Below are 16,109 nucleotides of genomic sequence, written 5' to 3'. Positions count from 1 at the left end.
TAGAAAGTAAAAAGAAAAAAATAAAAAGAGAGAGAGGGGGCGGCAGAGGGAGGGGGAGAGAAAGGAAGATAGAGATAATACACACATGCTAGTTTCTACCGACAATTCGAGATATTATTAGGAACGCGAAATTCTTGTAAAAATTTATTCCTCGTTTTTCTACGAAAGAAGAAGAAGAAGAAGAAGAAAAAGAAGAAGAAGAAGAAAAAAGAAAAAGAACAAGGAAAATAAAATGAAATAACAAAAAATTCACAGAGAAAAAGAAAAATGACGGAAAAGAAAAGCAAAATTATAAAGAAGCGTGTCGTAAACAAATCAAAAAACTAATTTCAAAAAGAAAGGGAAAAGGGACAAAATATGAAAAAAACAAAAAAAAAACGAAAGAAGAAGGAAAATATTTCTAACAAATTTCGAATTCTTAGCGTTATCGAGGTTAAAATAGAAACGATGTGAAGTTAGCTAGAGAAAGAAAAAGAAATATGTATATTGTAATGTATAAATCACATAAGAGATCCGACGCTTCTTCTCGATCGGTGATTGGGTTGATTCGAAAAATAAAAATAAAAATAAATGAATAATTAAAAAAAGAAACGTCGTTACGTTCGAAGCGCGACATAATAATAATAATAATAATAATAATAATAATAATAATAATAATAATAATGATAATAAAAATAATAATAAAAAATAATAATAATAACAATAATAATAATGAAATAATAATAAAAATAATAATAATAATAATAATAATAATAATAATAATAATAATTAATAACGTTATTAATAAAATAATGATTAATCATTATTAGTCAGATGGATAATGATGATGACGATAATAACGATAATGATGATGGTGACAATGAAGATGATACCAATATAGATAAACTATGGAAGAGAAAAATAAAAGAGAAAGTGAGTGAGAGGGAAAAAGAAAGAGAGAGAGCAAAAGAAAGAGACACAGAACATTTATATATCGTAGCGCTAAAGAAAAGGATTTAGAAAACGAGTAGCATTTTTGGTTTTTCTACTGCGCGCTTCATAGGAATATCTTAGAGGCGAGATCCTTCTTTTTCAAAATGTAGGATAAACAACCATACGTTTTGGTTTGCGAGGACTCGCGCTCGATAAAAGGACGAAGAGCTTGGACGGTTGATTTTATCGAGTCTATTTTTAGTAGTTTTGTTTAACGACTAAACGGAACAAGAAAGCGAAGATAATAAAAAAAAGAAACCGCACGATAGAGATTATATATACATATATCTATAAATATATATATATATATATATATATATATATATATATATACATATATATATATATATGTATATATATATTAACTATCACAGCATGTTAAGCGACGTATCACGATCTTGTATGTATGAATAATGGAGTATCGAAAAGAAAAATCAAATAAAACGTTATACGATGAATGTCCGTTCAATCTCTTCTTTCGTTTCAATTTCGTGCCACTCGAACATTTTCGTTTTACTGGTCATTGATAAAATCGAGATCTATATTACCGACCTAAAGTTATCTATTTTTTTTTTTTTAGTTTTTTTTCTCTAGTTTTTTCTTCTAATAAAATTTTATTTCGATAGAAGGTGCATCGATCGTTTCAGACGTACATGCCAGTTGAGTTAGTTCGCTCGATTGATATAGGTCGATTTTAACAGTAAGGTTAAAAGTAATACGAGATACAAAGGAAATTAAAAATGCAGACCTTACTGCTGCTCGTCGTAATTCTACTTTCCAGTATTATAACCGCGACGTTTATAGAAGGTATCTTTCAAATCCAACAGGATCTTCCAATCTGGTTCTCGACTTTGAAACGTTCTATAAAAAATTCTTTTTTCTTTTTTTTTACTTCCTACTTTTGCGGACTGTCGCGACATGGCGCTTAAATTACACTGTAGTATATCGCGAATACTCGCACGATAATATAGATTATATATCCAGCCATCCTGCGGTTATAGTCTTAACTATCGTTTTTCGTATTTACTCGTTCTTTTTGTTCATTGCTAACCGCCGATATATGGGAATCTTCTAAAGAAATTATTTTTTTTTTTAATTTATGATATAGATATAAATATGACTTATTTTTTTTTCTTTTTTTCCATCCTTTTTTCGGCCTCCAGACGGTCAACATTGGCATAAAATAGCGCAGGAAGAATTGAAAAAATCTCTTTCGTATAAATGGAATACAGGTAAAGCGAAAAATGTAATAATCTTTGTTGGTGATGGTATGAGTCCCGATACAATAACAGCCAGCAGGATTTATCGAGGTGGTGAAACGAGTTATCTCACCTGGGAAAAATTTCCGCATGTTGGATTATTGAAGGTATATAAATATATGTACATATATAACGTGTTAATGTTAAATCGTTTTATCTTAAGCAAACAGAAGACATTAAATAATATTTAATTTAAATGATTAAGATTTATTTTCTATTATTGCTTCGTTTCAAAACAAAAACAAAAACAAAACGAAAAAAAAAAACAATGAAAAATGTAGACATACAATACAAACAAACAAGTGCCAGATTCAGCGTCCACGGCAACCGCATTATTTGGGGGAGTTAAAACTAATTACAAAGTTGTTGGAGTCGATGTTAACGTTAAATTGGGAGATTGCAAGGCCAGCTTGAATAAAAATTATCACGTTGATTCAATAATATCTTTAGCCCAGGCTTCGGGCAAGGCTACAGGTTTGTCGATAAAACTTAACAAACAGACAAAAGATTTTTTATTAGTACTTCGCAAATTCATATCTCAATATCGTAATAATATCTTATCTATATAATTATCATAGGATTTGTAACGACTACAAGAGTGACTCATGCGACCCCAGCTCCACTATATGCTCATTGTCCTAATCGACGATGGGAATGCGAAGCTAATATACCAAAAAATATAACTGCTTGCAAGGATATTGCGAGACAGCTCATCGAAAATGAGCCTGGTAGAAACATCAAGGTAGACCAATAATCAATCATGCTCTTCCGTTTTAAATGAAAGTTCTTCCGTTTAAATGAATAACATTTAGCTCGTTGCTACAGGTAATAATGGGTGGTGGTAGACAGACCTTGAAGTCAAATGTAAAGCCTGGTAAATATGATCCAATCGATACATGGGCTTGTTACAGTACTGATGGTAGAGATTTAATAAAGGATTGGGCAGAGGATAAACGAATAAGAAATCTTACGTACGAAGTGGTCGAAAATAATGAACAATTATCGAGAGTAAATACGGATAAAATTGATTATTTGCTTGGTATATTTGCCAATGGTCATATTAAGATGGATTGGGAGAGAGAAAAAGGACCAGAAGGACAACCAAGTTTAGAGGAAATGACTATAACTGCTTTGAAGATCCTTCAAAAGTCAACTAATGGTTATGTTCTGATGGTACGTTTTAAAATTTCATTCGAATCAATGATATGTAAAGAATAATTATCGATAATATTATATTTACAGGTCGAAGGTGGATTGATCGATTACGCTCATCATCGTGGACATGCCGGCGAAGCTTTACGAGAAACCGTTCGTTTTTCGGACGCCATTAATGCTACTGTTAACATGATTAATACTGAAGACACTTTGGTCATAGTAACCAGCGATCATACTCATTCTATGAACTTTAATGGTTACAGCAATCGTGGTTCATCGATTTTAGGTAAAGCATAACATTCATTTTTCATAACAATTCTTTTTTTTTTATTTTTTTTAATGAATATGAACAATTAATTTTTGCGGATCATAGGTATTGCACAAAAATCCAAATATGATGGGATACCTTACACGACCTTAACTTACAGCACTGGTGGTCCAAATAATGCAGCTTACATGATATCAAATACGACTAATCTTTTAACAAGAATCGATCCTTCTACTCAAAACACTACAGCGTTTAATTATAGTCAACAAGCTGCTATCGTGTCCGATGAAGCTTATCATGGAGGAGGAGATGTAGCTATTTATGCTATAGGTATTAAATTCCAATAATTCGTTTATGATAACCGCTTATTTATTCACTTTATTATTGCAAACGTTTATGTTCTTAATAGGTCCATCGGCCCATCTTTTCCATAGCGTTCATGAGCAAAATTTTGTTGCCCACGTGATAATATATGCTGCTGATCTTGGAAATTATACAAGTGGTAGTGAACAAAATGCAATATCTAATACTTTTTTCTATTTCTGTCTACTTCTACTTATTTTTACATTGTTTACTACTACTATCTTCGCGGTACATAGATAAGAAAAAAAAAAAAAAGTAGGCGCGATGAAAGGTAAATCCCGCAGTATTTTCTATGAATTCATTTACTTTCTTTTTCTTTATCTTTTCTTTTTTCTTACTTTCTTTCTTTTATTTAATTTTATTTTTATTTTTATTTTTATTTTATTATTTTTTTTATTTTCAACTTATCAAGGAAAACTGCGATATCCGAAAATGGTATGTTTAAAAAGAAATTTATTATATACGCCTTTATGTCTGGGGATATATACATAAATATATATATATATATATATATATATATATATATATATATATATACTTTATTTATATATACATATATATATATATATATGTGTATATGTAAATATATATATGTATGTATATATGTGTATATATATAAATATAAATATATATATATATATATATATATATATATAATATATTATGTATTATAATAAAATCTATTCTTATTGTATTTAATTAAATGCTACTACGAACGCTTATCAGATATAATCGTACAATTGCATCCATTGCAATCCATAGTCAATCTTCTTCGGTCGTGCATGTTCAAAACTTTCTACTGATCTTTATATATATATATATATCCTACATTAATTCTATTTAAAGAACATGATTCAATAATTCCTTAAAATATAAATCTATCTTATTTTACTTTTCCTTGAATATTATCATAATTTTCTTTTCTCCAATTTCACACAAATATTTACATAAACATTATATTGTAAAACAATTGTCAGTCTTATGCTGTATAGAGGATTAAATAGTAATTAACATAATAATAAAGATGAACGAATGTTTTGTAACATTAATGGATAGGTTAGGATTATGTGTATTGGCTTCAAAATTAAAATAAAAGATCAATTGACAATATTTTACGCGACGATTTGTTTAAATATTTCAAAATTTCCATTATTGAATTTTAATTCTAATGAAGTCACAATTGCATTGTATAAATATATACGTACATATGTATGTATATCTCATGTGTATATATATACATATATATATATATATATATAATAAATGTATAACAACGACCTATCCCCTAACGATGCACAACGGTAGTATGTGTAGCAGAGCCATCTCATCTAAAATACAAAAAAAGGAAGAAGAAAAAAGAGGAAAATGGATGCCGTTCGCGTATTTTCTACGTGCCGTATGATTTTAAAAAGAGACTATATAATTATATGAAAAAAAAAAAAAAAAAAAAAAAGAAAAAAGATTACTAAAATTATGTGTATACATATATTTATATATGTTATGTAGAAAAGAAAAATACAAATAAAAAAAGAATGAAAAAGAAGAAGAACGGACAAAATGCGAAAGTACACGCGTGAATGAAAGTTAGTGAGGAACATTTCGACATTAGTGTAAGCTCACTGATTTCTCCCGTAGAGAGCAACGGCTTATTTTATTTATCTATTTATATCTATTTATCTATCTACTTATCTATCTCTATTTTATGCGTGTTTCTCTTTCTTTCTCTGTACCGCAATCGACCGTTGGAGCTTCGTTTTAAACGAGAATGGCCAAGAACTTCGAGAGTCTCATCGTTGATGTATTTCAACTGTTTTTCTGTCTGACGAAGATTTTAGCCGTATATGATAATGATAAAAATGATGATGATGGTAACGACGACGATAATGACGATGACAATGACGGCAATGATGATGATGATGATGATGATGATAATGATATTGAGATGTGGATGCTCTTATCATCAAAGATGGATCACTGAACCTTCGTTTTCTTTGTGACCCTAGCGTATCTATTATTAGCTCCATTGCTCGAAGATTTCTTAGTTTTACTCTCGTAAAAGAAAATTCTAAATGCGATGTATGCTAAGAATATAACGGCGCTTATAAGGAAGACGAAACCCGGCGTGTACTTGTCAAATATCAATAAAGAACAAACTATTATCATTTCGAAGGCTAATATCAATGGTACAAGATAAACTGCAAGAATTAGGAAGAACGGAATTTGCTTTTGTCGTTGACGTTCCTGTCTTTGGAATTTAGTTATTGGCGTTCGTTCTTCGTCGTCGACGACAAGGTCAGCTTCGTTGCCTTTTCCTTTCTTCAATTCGATCGAACTTTTCTTTGGATATATGACGTTATTGTTTTTGTTGTTATTGTTTTTGTTACCATTACCGTACAATGATGTACACCGTAGATACTTGTAAATATAGAAAAATCTTTCGGCAATGCTTCGTAACAATTCGCTGATGCAAACGTTCACCTTCTTAGCAACCGGATGGGACTTTGAGTTATCGTAAGAGTAAAGTAGATATGGAAATAGATTCAGATTCTGGCAGCAATGGCGGAGTTTCTGCATCGAAGCGTGTCTAAAGAGTAACGGTGGCCTACTGTAATTTCCATCTGTAACAAAGAATATGAAAAAGAAAAATAAAAGAAAAAAAAAGAAAGGAGAGAAAGAAAGTTAGAAGAAGAAAAGGAATTAAAAAAAAAAAATAAATTAAAAAAAAAGAAAGAGAAATAAAAGAAGCGATGCACTGATACGAAAGATAAACGGGTTGAGAAAGATTAACGCGTAAAACAGTGATTGTTACATCATGCATGACAAACATGTAATTTCAATTTTTTCGTGATAAAATGTTAATTGATAAATGTTAATATTCGTCTTTGCAAAACAAGTGTATTTAATGCATCTATTAGTCTGTTTTTGTTTTAATTTATTTTATTTTATTTTATTTTATTTCTCTTTTTCGTTCAGTTTGTTCTTTTTACCTTTAAACATGTTGGAAACTCGTCGTACGAGGGTTGGCTTCCCTTTTATGATCGTCTCCTCCTTGGAGATTCCCGAAACGTTCGACATTCTTGTTTTACGTATACGGGCAAAGATCGAGGGAATTTATTTTTCTAAGTTTTTCTTTTTTTCTTTTTTGTGTTCTTCTCTTCTTCTCAATTCTTCCTTTTTGGAATCTGATCTGAACTCTTAAGTCCTCTTTCGATTCTTGTCAAGATCTTTTTCACACTAAATGCACGTGTGCACAAGCACTGGTACTTCAGAACCAATAAGATGATCTATCAACTAAATATCTTCTGTAAAAACAATAAATAATATTCGTATAGATTCGAGATCATTAGAATAATGTTTTAAAGAAAAGGAGAAAAGTTGAAATGATAGAAATTAATCAAAGCGTAGTAATAATTTGATTAGAGAATTTTAAATAAATCGTTCTTTTTGAAAAAAAGGATTACTTTTAACGTCGATGATATTTCGAACGATCTTTAACGACGTATAAATCGGTAAACACTGCGTTCAAGTTTCATACGTTCCGTAAAATAGAAAGAAAAAAAGAGAGAGAGAGTAAGAGAGAGGGAGGAAAAAAGAGAGGGTAAGAAAAAAGATAAAAGAGAAAAGACCGTCATGCTTCGATAGCCTATCATTGACCCCCCGAGATTAATCGATCATGATTTAGAAAACTTCTCTGCCTGTCGATCATTTTAAAATTTCGAAAAAAAAGAAAAAAAAATTAAGATTAACATGACATAAAATAAACTGATACAAAATATATAATGATAATAAAATGAAATAAAGACAAAAAGAAAAAAAAAAAAGAAAAAAGAAGATGAAAGAAAAGAAAATAAAAATTTATTAAAGATAATGGATACGAGAAAAATAAAAAGAAAAATAAAATAACATATATATATAAAACGCAACCCATTTTATGTATTTGTATATAAAACGCAATCCATTTATATATATATATATATATATATATATATATAAAAGCAGTGAGACGAGGATGAAACTTGTTGAAACGTTTCAAACCAACAAAGTACAACGATATAAGGAAGAAGAAACAAGATTATTATTACCGAGAAGTAAAAGACCAAAAACGGAAAAACCGGTGAAATAAGCACCGTATTTCTTTATGCTTGTACGATCGTCTGCAGTTACTAACTCATGGCTACGTCGCAATAACACACGCATTTTAACTCTCCCGCGAATACGTAGTTACATGCGATGATACTCCTTAAATGCCCCTCCGCCGCCCCAACCCCGAGTAAAACCAGAACCAAAATACAGCGACGTACAATTTATATACATCGTGTATAATCGTACGGAGACGAATGAAGTCACCGGTTATATAGCATTTGCATCAATCTATTTTTTTCTTTTCTTTTTATCTCTCGCGATAAACGCGATGGACGGGAGGCGGGAAATTTAAATCGAACCTATACACGATTTTACGTTTGGATAATTAAAAAAAAAAAAGAAAGAAAAGAAAAAAAAAGAAAAAAAAAAGAAAGACGTCATTACAAAAATAAACCGTCATCCTTTTTTCTCATCACTTCTTTTTTTTTTGTTTTTCTTTACAACGAAAATAACAAAAGATTTATCAGAATATGATAAGAAAAGAAAATATTTCATATTCTCCATGTAATATCTTAGATATTCATAAGAGAGATATATAATCTAAAGCAAACATTTTAATACTTCTTAATCATTGTTTTTCCAACGTAAAATGAAAAAGACAAAAATGAAATTATTTCGAGGGTACCAAATTTATAATAATACGGCACTGTGTAGACACGGTGAATACCGTTTCGATCGACCCCGTTCGAACGAGAACGTTGTGTTTAAGCGTTGCCGTTTTGCGCGATACAATTAGATTCGATAATATTGATGTCGAAACTTCGCGAGTAGGGTGGAAGATTAGACATGACGACGTTAACAGTCAATTGATACGATGAAAAATTAAGAACCATAGGGAAGTGTATGCAGTAAATGTATGTGTATGTGCGTTAGTGCATACGCGAATATATATTTATATATAGACGCACGCACACACACACACACACACAGACATACATATATGTATTCGTTAACTAGACACTGGAAACTTCTATCTATGAATTTTCTGTTTCCCTTCTATATCTTTCTCACTGATTACTATACAAAACCATATACTTTGCAGTAGATCGTTCCTACAAATGATTCTCCATAAGATGTTCTATCTTTTCTCTCTCTCTCTCTCTCTCTCTCTCTCTCTATCTCTTTCTCTATCTCTCTCTCTATCTCTCTCTCTATCTCTCACTCACTCAAACATCCACTCACTCACTCTCACTCTCTCTCTCTCTCTCTCTCACTCTCACTCTTTCGCTCTCTCACTCTCTCTAATTATGTAGAAACATGTACTTTAAAGTACAACGTTTCTATAAAAATGTGATTTAACATAAAACGTTCTATCTTCTTCTATTTCTTCTTCTCTCTCTCTCCCCCTCCCTCTACCCCTCTCTCTCTCTCTCTCTCTCTCACTCTTAGTCACTTAGTTATATACATATATTTACCTTTCTATGATCTTCTCTCCGGTTAGTCTATTTGTACTTCTTATAAAGATTGAATATTATTAGAAATTTTCGAAATATTATTGCCATATTCCATAAAAAAAAAAAAATATATAATAATGATAAATTCCGATCTAATATTTCTCTTATTATTTGTCTTCATACAAATAATATATTGTTTTTCTTTTCCTCTCTCTCTCTTTCTCTCTCTCTTTCTCTTTCTATCTTCGATCGATCGGTAAACTTCAAATGAAAGGTACACTACCGGTAACATTCACGATTAAATATAAACAACGACTCCCGTAAACTGAACACGACGCATGCAAACTACTTCTGCCGAGGGATAAGAGAGAAATGGTTAAAGACGAGTAGAAACGACACAAGCGACCTCGAGCGTCAGGGATACGACCTTCTTACTGGTCGAGAACGAGCGACGGAGAAGGATGAAGAAAAGGAGAGTTCTGATTGGTCAGAAAATAAACGAACTCGTACGAATCGATCAAAAACTCTTCGTCTGTGATCGTTCAGGGATAATGGTTAACTCGACTTGAAGGGCCGTCGAAAGAAAAATATAACAGTACGAGCCATTAGTCACGTATGCTAGTTGCGCTCTTATGGAATCTAATAGATCGTTCTAATTTCTAATATATTATTTTTATTTTTAAATTTTTCTTTATATTTCTTCCTCCTTTTTTCTTTTTTTTTTTTTTTTTCTTTTACGTTTCGATCGATCTTAAAATAAAGTTACGTAATTTAGTCGTCGAGTTTAAATTTATTTTGTTGTTTTTTCTTTTTTTCTTGAGAGATCAACAATCGGTGTTCTTCCTGTTTCGAATCATTCTTCGAAATCATTTCATCATTCAAAATGGATTTTAAATGTTAATAAAAGAATGAATTTATATACGTAATAAATGCATGTCTGTTAAAATGGCATTAACTCTAATTAGAGATTAAAATTACAATATTTATAATCTTTTTAAACGATTATAATATTAAGGAACATTATTAAATTATAAATAAAAATTGTATATTTCTTTTAAAAAGTAAACGACGTTAATTAATATAAAAAATTGCATTTCTCAAAGTATGAAGCAAATAATAAAACGCATTGTACTTATATTAGTTAAAATTATTTGAATTATTTTAAATAAATATTCAGATTGTAAAAGCTTTTATATAATTTTAAATTACTATTAGTAAATGTTTCCATTATGATTTAAATGACTTTATGCAGGTATACGTATTCCTGCAGATATATTTTAAACATAAAACAGATTTCCTAATCGATTGTGATGTTTGGACATAAATATTATTCGTGCAAACGAAATATATGTCACATATATAATTATATAAGTGGTTTAATATATATATATATATATATATATATATATATATATATGTATGTACATATATATATCTATTTGACTTAGACCATTTGTATGGTTACATATGTGTACATATATGTATGTGGCCTGTAATATTTCATTTGCACGAAAAGATATATATATTAACTCTATTAGAACAAAAAAAAGAATCATGAATTCAGAAACGTTTTCTTTCTAAGTTACAGACATATTGTCTTATCTACCTCAGGCAACATAGATAATTCATTCGACGTCGATACGTAATACGCATTAACACGAAATTAACTTTTTCTGCCATTTCATAAAATATAACAATTTTGAATTTCTTAAAGTCTTTTCTTAAAGTTTGCTATAAATGATAAAAATTATAACTACCAAAAAAATTTATAACTAACAAAAAAAGCATTATATTTATATGACTTTTCTTCATCCTTACAATGAGTAGAATACATTTTTAAAGTTTGACAATCTATTTCTGAAACAACATGTATATATATATATATATATAATATTATATATATATATATATATATATATATATATATATATATATATTCACATCATTTCCACTTTCATAATTATTAGTACATAATAATTGGCATATAAAAAATTTTGTACGCGTGATCGATAATCGAAAGTTCGTACGTACAATTCAATTTTAAATCTACTTGAATTCATTAAATTATTTTCTCTCTTCTTCCTATACGCGTGCATGCGTGCTTATACGTGTGTACATGTGTATCTGTATGAACGCATCATGTAACGATAGAAAAAGAAATAAAGATTCGGCTGGTGTTATAAATAACATCAGTACGTTCGGATGTGTTGTTCCCAAATGCCAACCTCTTTAAACGTATTTTTTTTTTTCGTTTCTAGAGAAAGAAACATTGCATACATAAATAGTAGACATGTAATGAAAAGAAAATGTAATTCATACAAGATCACATTCACATAATATACTCTATCGTACGGAAACGAGAAACGTTAATTATAGTCGCATATCCTTCGGATATCACAAACACACAAAGACACACGAGTTCAATGTTCAAAGGCAATTTATTATCCACATTATAAAGTTAATAAAATATGAATAAGCTATATAGAGAAATTGAATACATTTCCTAGAAATAAAATAAAATCTGTTAGTATATATAAGTATTATAAATCATTTAAAATGTTTTTGACAAAACAGAAATTTCTCGACTATGAAATTAAATATTTTTGGAACATGACCGAACACGTGACCTTTGCTCGTTCCAACAGTCCAAACGTAACACATTTTAAAAAAAATCATCATACTTGCTATAAAATGAAGAAAAAAAGAAATAAACAAAAACCGAAGAGCGAAAATTGTGATAAGGCATAGAAAGGAAAAAGGAATAAAAAATAAATTAAAAAAAGGAAAAAGCAAGAGAAAAATAATAATAAGAATAAAAACTAATGAAAGAAGGAAAAAATAAATCAAGATAAATGAAAAAGAAATGAAATAGCACACGAGCAGGAGATAAAAAAGAGAACGGTGCGAAGGCCTTTTGATTTCTCGTTTTCGTGGTATCACGCTTCTTCCGCATGAAACTGATCGTTCAAAGTGGGGAAAAAAAGAGAGGAATTGGAGAAAGGGGGACGCTATACAACACGCACAAAGAGAAGGATACAAAGAGGACGAAGAGAAGACGCATCCTAGAGACCACGTGCGGTTTCGTGGCTGTACCATTTTTCTATTTACTTATTCCTTCCTCCTTTCGTTCTATCCTTCTTCTTCTTCTTCTTCTTCTTCTTCTTCACCTCCTCCTTCACCTTCTCCTTTCTATTATTACTCATCTTTTTATTTTTCTTCGTATATGTATTTATTACGTCAGAGATCAATGTATCATTGCATAACGTTCAATATCTCATTATCGGACCTTGTCACTGACTATTTACCGTTGACTTATTCAAACTTTTATCCATTTTCATACGAATTTCCGTTAATTCATATAAAATAAGACCAAAGATTCCATTTGAGCGGATTTTAATGACACATACTTGAATATTTGGTTATGGTCTAGTTAGATCAATTTTTGTAAAAATGTATGTTTACATTATGTACGAGAAGTGTAATAAATTATTCTACATAAAGAATATTTAATTATTATATTAATGATATGATTATATGATTGTGTAATGTAAAATATAAATTAAAAATGTAATATATAGTATATATTCAACCGATAATCACATAATCATATTCGTAATTAATAATTTTATTAATTAAGAATATGATTATATATATATATATATATATATATATATATATATATATATATAAAAGTAAGAAAAAGAATATTTTTTCAATCATATTATTATTATTACATATTTAATAAAGTGAGATTATTTTAATATAAAATTATTAGATTATTAATACACGATTATTAATACAATAATTAATGGAATCAATTTCGTAGAGAATTTGATTTTCACGTAATAAAAATATACGTTATTAATATGTACCTGTTTTCTTTTATTAATAATCTTTTCTTTTTAAACAAAATACTATGTAATTACTATATAATTTATAAAAATGAGTACACTACTAGTTTCTAAATGTCAATGGCCATGACCTAAAGAAATAAATATTCAATGCCACGAAAGTAATTGTTCGGCTAAATTCAAATTAACTTTGCATGTAAATTCATTTCAATACGTTAAATAAAGTGAACGTTATAAAAAAAAGAAACAATATCATTGCTTAATACTTAATGATAGATAATATTTAAATAAATAAATCGTATTAAATTACGAACAATTAATTAATTATTCTCATTCCTTACTTCTTTTTATTTCCTTGCTATTTATTTTCTTTTTTCTTCGTTATCGTTCAATTAAATATTTCCAAGGTAAATATGGCAACTATGGACGTATATTCTGAGTCATTCTTATCGATCTTTATCAATTCGTAATTAATAGAAAATAACATTGTACCTCCAAGAAAGATAAATCAAATGCAAAATTATGATTGACCCATTGAAAGTAATTTTAGTTATTACACTATTACTACTACTATAATAATTATTTAGAAAATAAAAAAATTCATCGACAGTGTTACTAATAATCTCTAAATGAAAGAAAATATTTATATTGTTTACTATACAATCATTTATTAATATTAACGATTTAATCGTTCGAATATTACTTATGGGAGTTTTTCGTAAAAATTTGATCGAAAAATCGTCCAAACGAAGGCGCGATCGCTCTTTATTACGATTACGCTGTTCTTTTTTGCTTGCTTGATTTATTTGTAAATAATTAAAAATAGTGTCCCATCAAATTCATTGTTATCGTACTAAATAAGTAAATACTTATTTGTGTGATTATAAATAATAAAAATGTTACCTTTATGAATAACAGTAATAACAATATCCAAACATTCTATCAGTTTGATTTTACAAATATCGGCTAACACTTTCTTTCAGTCACTAACCAGAAGACGTATGATCGGTTTACTTGCCACTCCTCAGTTATGAGCGGGTAAAATAACATTTCAAAAACCTTATATCTAATCACATAGAAAAATGGCTGCAAACATATATTTTGCTATTTGATAAGTGATAACCAGTCGACCGAGTGTCTCGATTTTTGTGAAATAGAATTAATCTGTTTATTCACACAAGCGAATATAGGTATTACATTATTTCAGATTCATAGATATTACTTTTTAAAAATTAAAAAATAATTCATTGACAAGATTTATAAAGTATGTATCTAGAAAATGGATATGTGTGTAATTATTTGTACAATTTCAAATATTCTATTTCACTTTTATCATTTTAACATCATAAAAAAAAGTACTCGCATACTCTTTTTTTAAATCTAATCATTATTATATTTCTATATATTTTTTCTTAGATCTAATTACTAATACTACAACAACAATAAAAAAAAAAGTGCTCGCATATGTTTTTTTATTAATTGAATGATAATAATCCAACGTTTTGTATGAATTATTAAACTAACTCTTTATGAATTAAACAAATTCATTGATAAAATTAATAAATCTATAAAGTATTCTAAAATATTCTCTGAAGTATATAAAGGAAAAAATAAATATTATTACGAATTATCTATAATATTTCCAAAATCTTATGATCACTAGCTAATCGATCGATAATTCTGATTTAGCTAATCACATTTGCTAAATCAGAATTATCGAAGTAAAAAAACAAAGAAATCTTTTTGTATATATTTTTCTAATGAATACAAAAGAAGCGTAGTTTGTAGCTTTGCTGCACATTCCTGTCACGTGTTATATAGCTGGGAGAATCCCAGGGAAGAAAGAGAGAGTGAGAGAGAGAGAGAGAGAAAGAGAAGCAATGGAAAATTCTTTCGTCCCAAACGACCGTCATTCTAATACATGCACTCTTGAGTATTCGTCTGTGAAAACGAGGGAGTGTAAGTTCGGGTCTCTTTTGAAATCACTTATGTATCACGTGACAAAACCCTCGAGTGGACCAATCAGAGCGAACACCATGAAACGATCACGTGCTCGGTTAGTGTTTGCTTTGTGAAAGTTTCTTCCTTTCTTCGTTATTTGGAATACACAGGTACTTGTATAAAACTATTTATTATAAGTTGTATGTAATAAATTCATCCATTCGACCATTTAATCAGAAGAAACATCATAGAACGATCACGTCATCAATTTTTATTTTTTCTTTTTCTGTATGCATGCCATTTTATCTTTTACAAATATTATTTATTTCAAAATGGATATACATACATGTGATGTAATTCTTTTGTAGAAAAATCAAAAAGAACATCATGATCATATTCATAATTTGTGTTTTTTTTTTTCCAATGCATGCTTTCTTTTTTAATCGTTCGACACACAATTATATTATCTTTTAGAAATATTTCTTTCAGATTAAATGTATGTATATATGTACGTGTGATGAAACTTTCGTATCGAAAAATCAGAGCGAACACCATGGAACGATCACGTGCTTGATTTGTGTTTCTTTTTTGTATGGATTCTTTCTTTTTTATTCGTACGGCACACAGATATTATTATCTTTTAGGAAATATTTATTTTAAATTCAATGTATATATATACGTATAATGAACTCTCCTCAAGTGTAAAAATTAGAGCAAACATTGCGGCAAATTATATGTGTATATTTCTTTACGAACGTTTCTT

The 16,109-nt window shown here is 29.1% G+C and overlaps 2 protein-coding genes and 1 long non-coding RNA gene across 6 annotated transcripts in view; 2 read left to right on the top strand and 1 right to left on the bottom strand.

Annotated features, from left to right (window-relative positions):
* The first annotated feature begins 1,620 nt into the window (after positions 1-1,620).
* Positions 1,621-4,350, top strand: LOC124432907 (alkaline phosphatase-like). The gene is made up of 8 exons (XM_046982243.1): positions 1,621-1,779; positions 2,136-2,338; positions 2,513-2,705; positions 2,810-2,973; positions 3,057-3,404; positions 3,474-3,672; positions 3,760-3,984; positions 4,064-4,350. Exons 1-8 carry the CDS (start codon positions 1,713-1,715, stop codon positions 4,255-4,257), a joined length of 1,593 nt encoding a protein of 530 aa, XP_046838199.1. The 5' UTR covers positions 1,621-1,712; the 3' UTR covers positions 4,258-4,350.
* A 702-nt stretch (positions 4,351-5,052) lies between these two features.
* Positions 5,053-14,452, bottom strand: LOC124421686. Of its 4 annotated transcripts, none has more exons than XM_046957154.1 (3): positions 14,309-14,452; positions 7,005-7,319; positions 5,053-6,635 (listed from the first exon to the last, which is right to left on the bottom strand). In XM_046957154.1, the coding sequence occupies exons 2-3, from the start codon at positions 7,090-7,092 to the stop codon at positions 5,989-5,991; spliced, it is 735 nt and encodes a 244-aa protein (XP_046813110.1). In that variant the 5' UTR covers positions 7,093-7,319; positions 14,309-14,452; the 3' UTR covers positions 5,053-5,988. The 4 variants fall into 4 exon arrangements, with proteins under 4 accessions (XP_046813110.1, XP_046813108.1, XP_046813111.1 ...); XM_046957152.1 differs by lacking the exon at positions 14,309-14,452 and adding an exon at positions 9,576-10,167; XM_046957155.1 differs by lacking the exon at positions 14,309-14,452 and adding an exon at positions 8,100-8,485.
* Positions 14,453-15,002: 550 nt separating this feature from the next.
* LOC124422136 overlaps positions 15,003-16,109 on the top strand; it is a 3,089-nt gene continuing 1,982 nt past the window's right edge. The window contains exons 1-2 of the long non-coding RNA XR_006941796.1: positions 15,003-15,516; positions 15,836-16,109. The exon at positions 15,836-16,109 is cut by the window's right edge and continues 1,982 nt beyond it. This is a non-coding gene — a long non-coding RNA (uncharacterized LOC124422136). The remainder of the gene's footprint in view (positions 15,517-15,835) is intronic.

The sequence above is a fragment of the Vespa crabro genome, chromosome 2 (assembly GCF_910589235.1).
Source record: "Vespa crabro chromosome 2, iyVesCrab1.2, whole genome shotgun sequence".
Lineage (NCBI taxonomy): Eukaryota > Metazoa > Arthropoda > Insecta > Hymenoptera > Vespidae > Vespa > Vespa crabro.
Note: the sequence above shows the minus strand (reverse complement) of the source record. Positions and strands in the feature narration are given on the sequence as shown.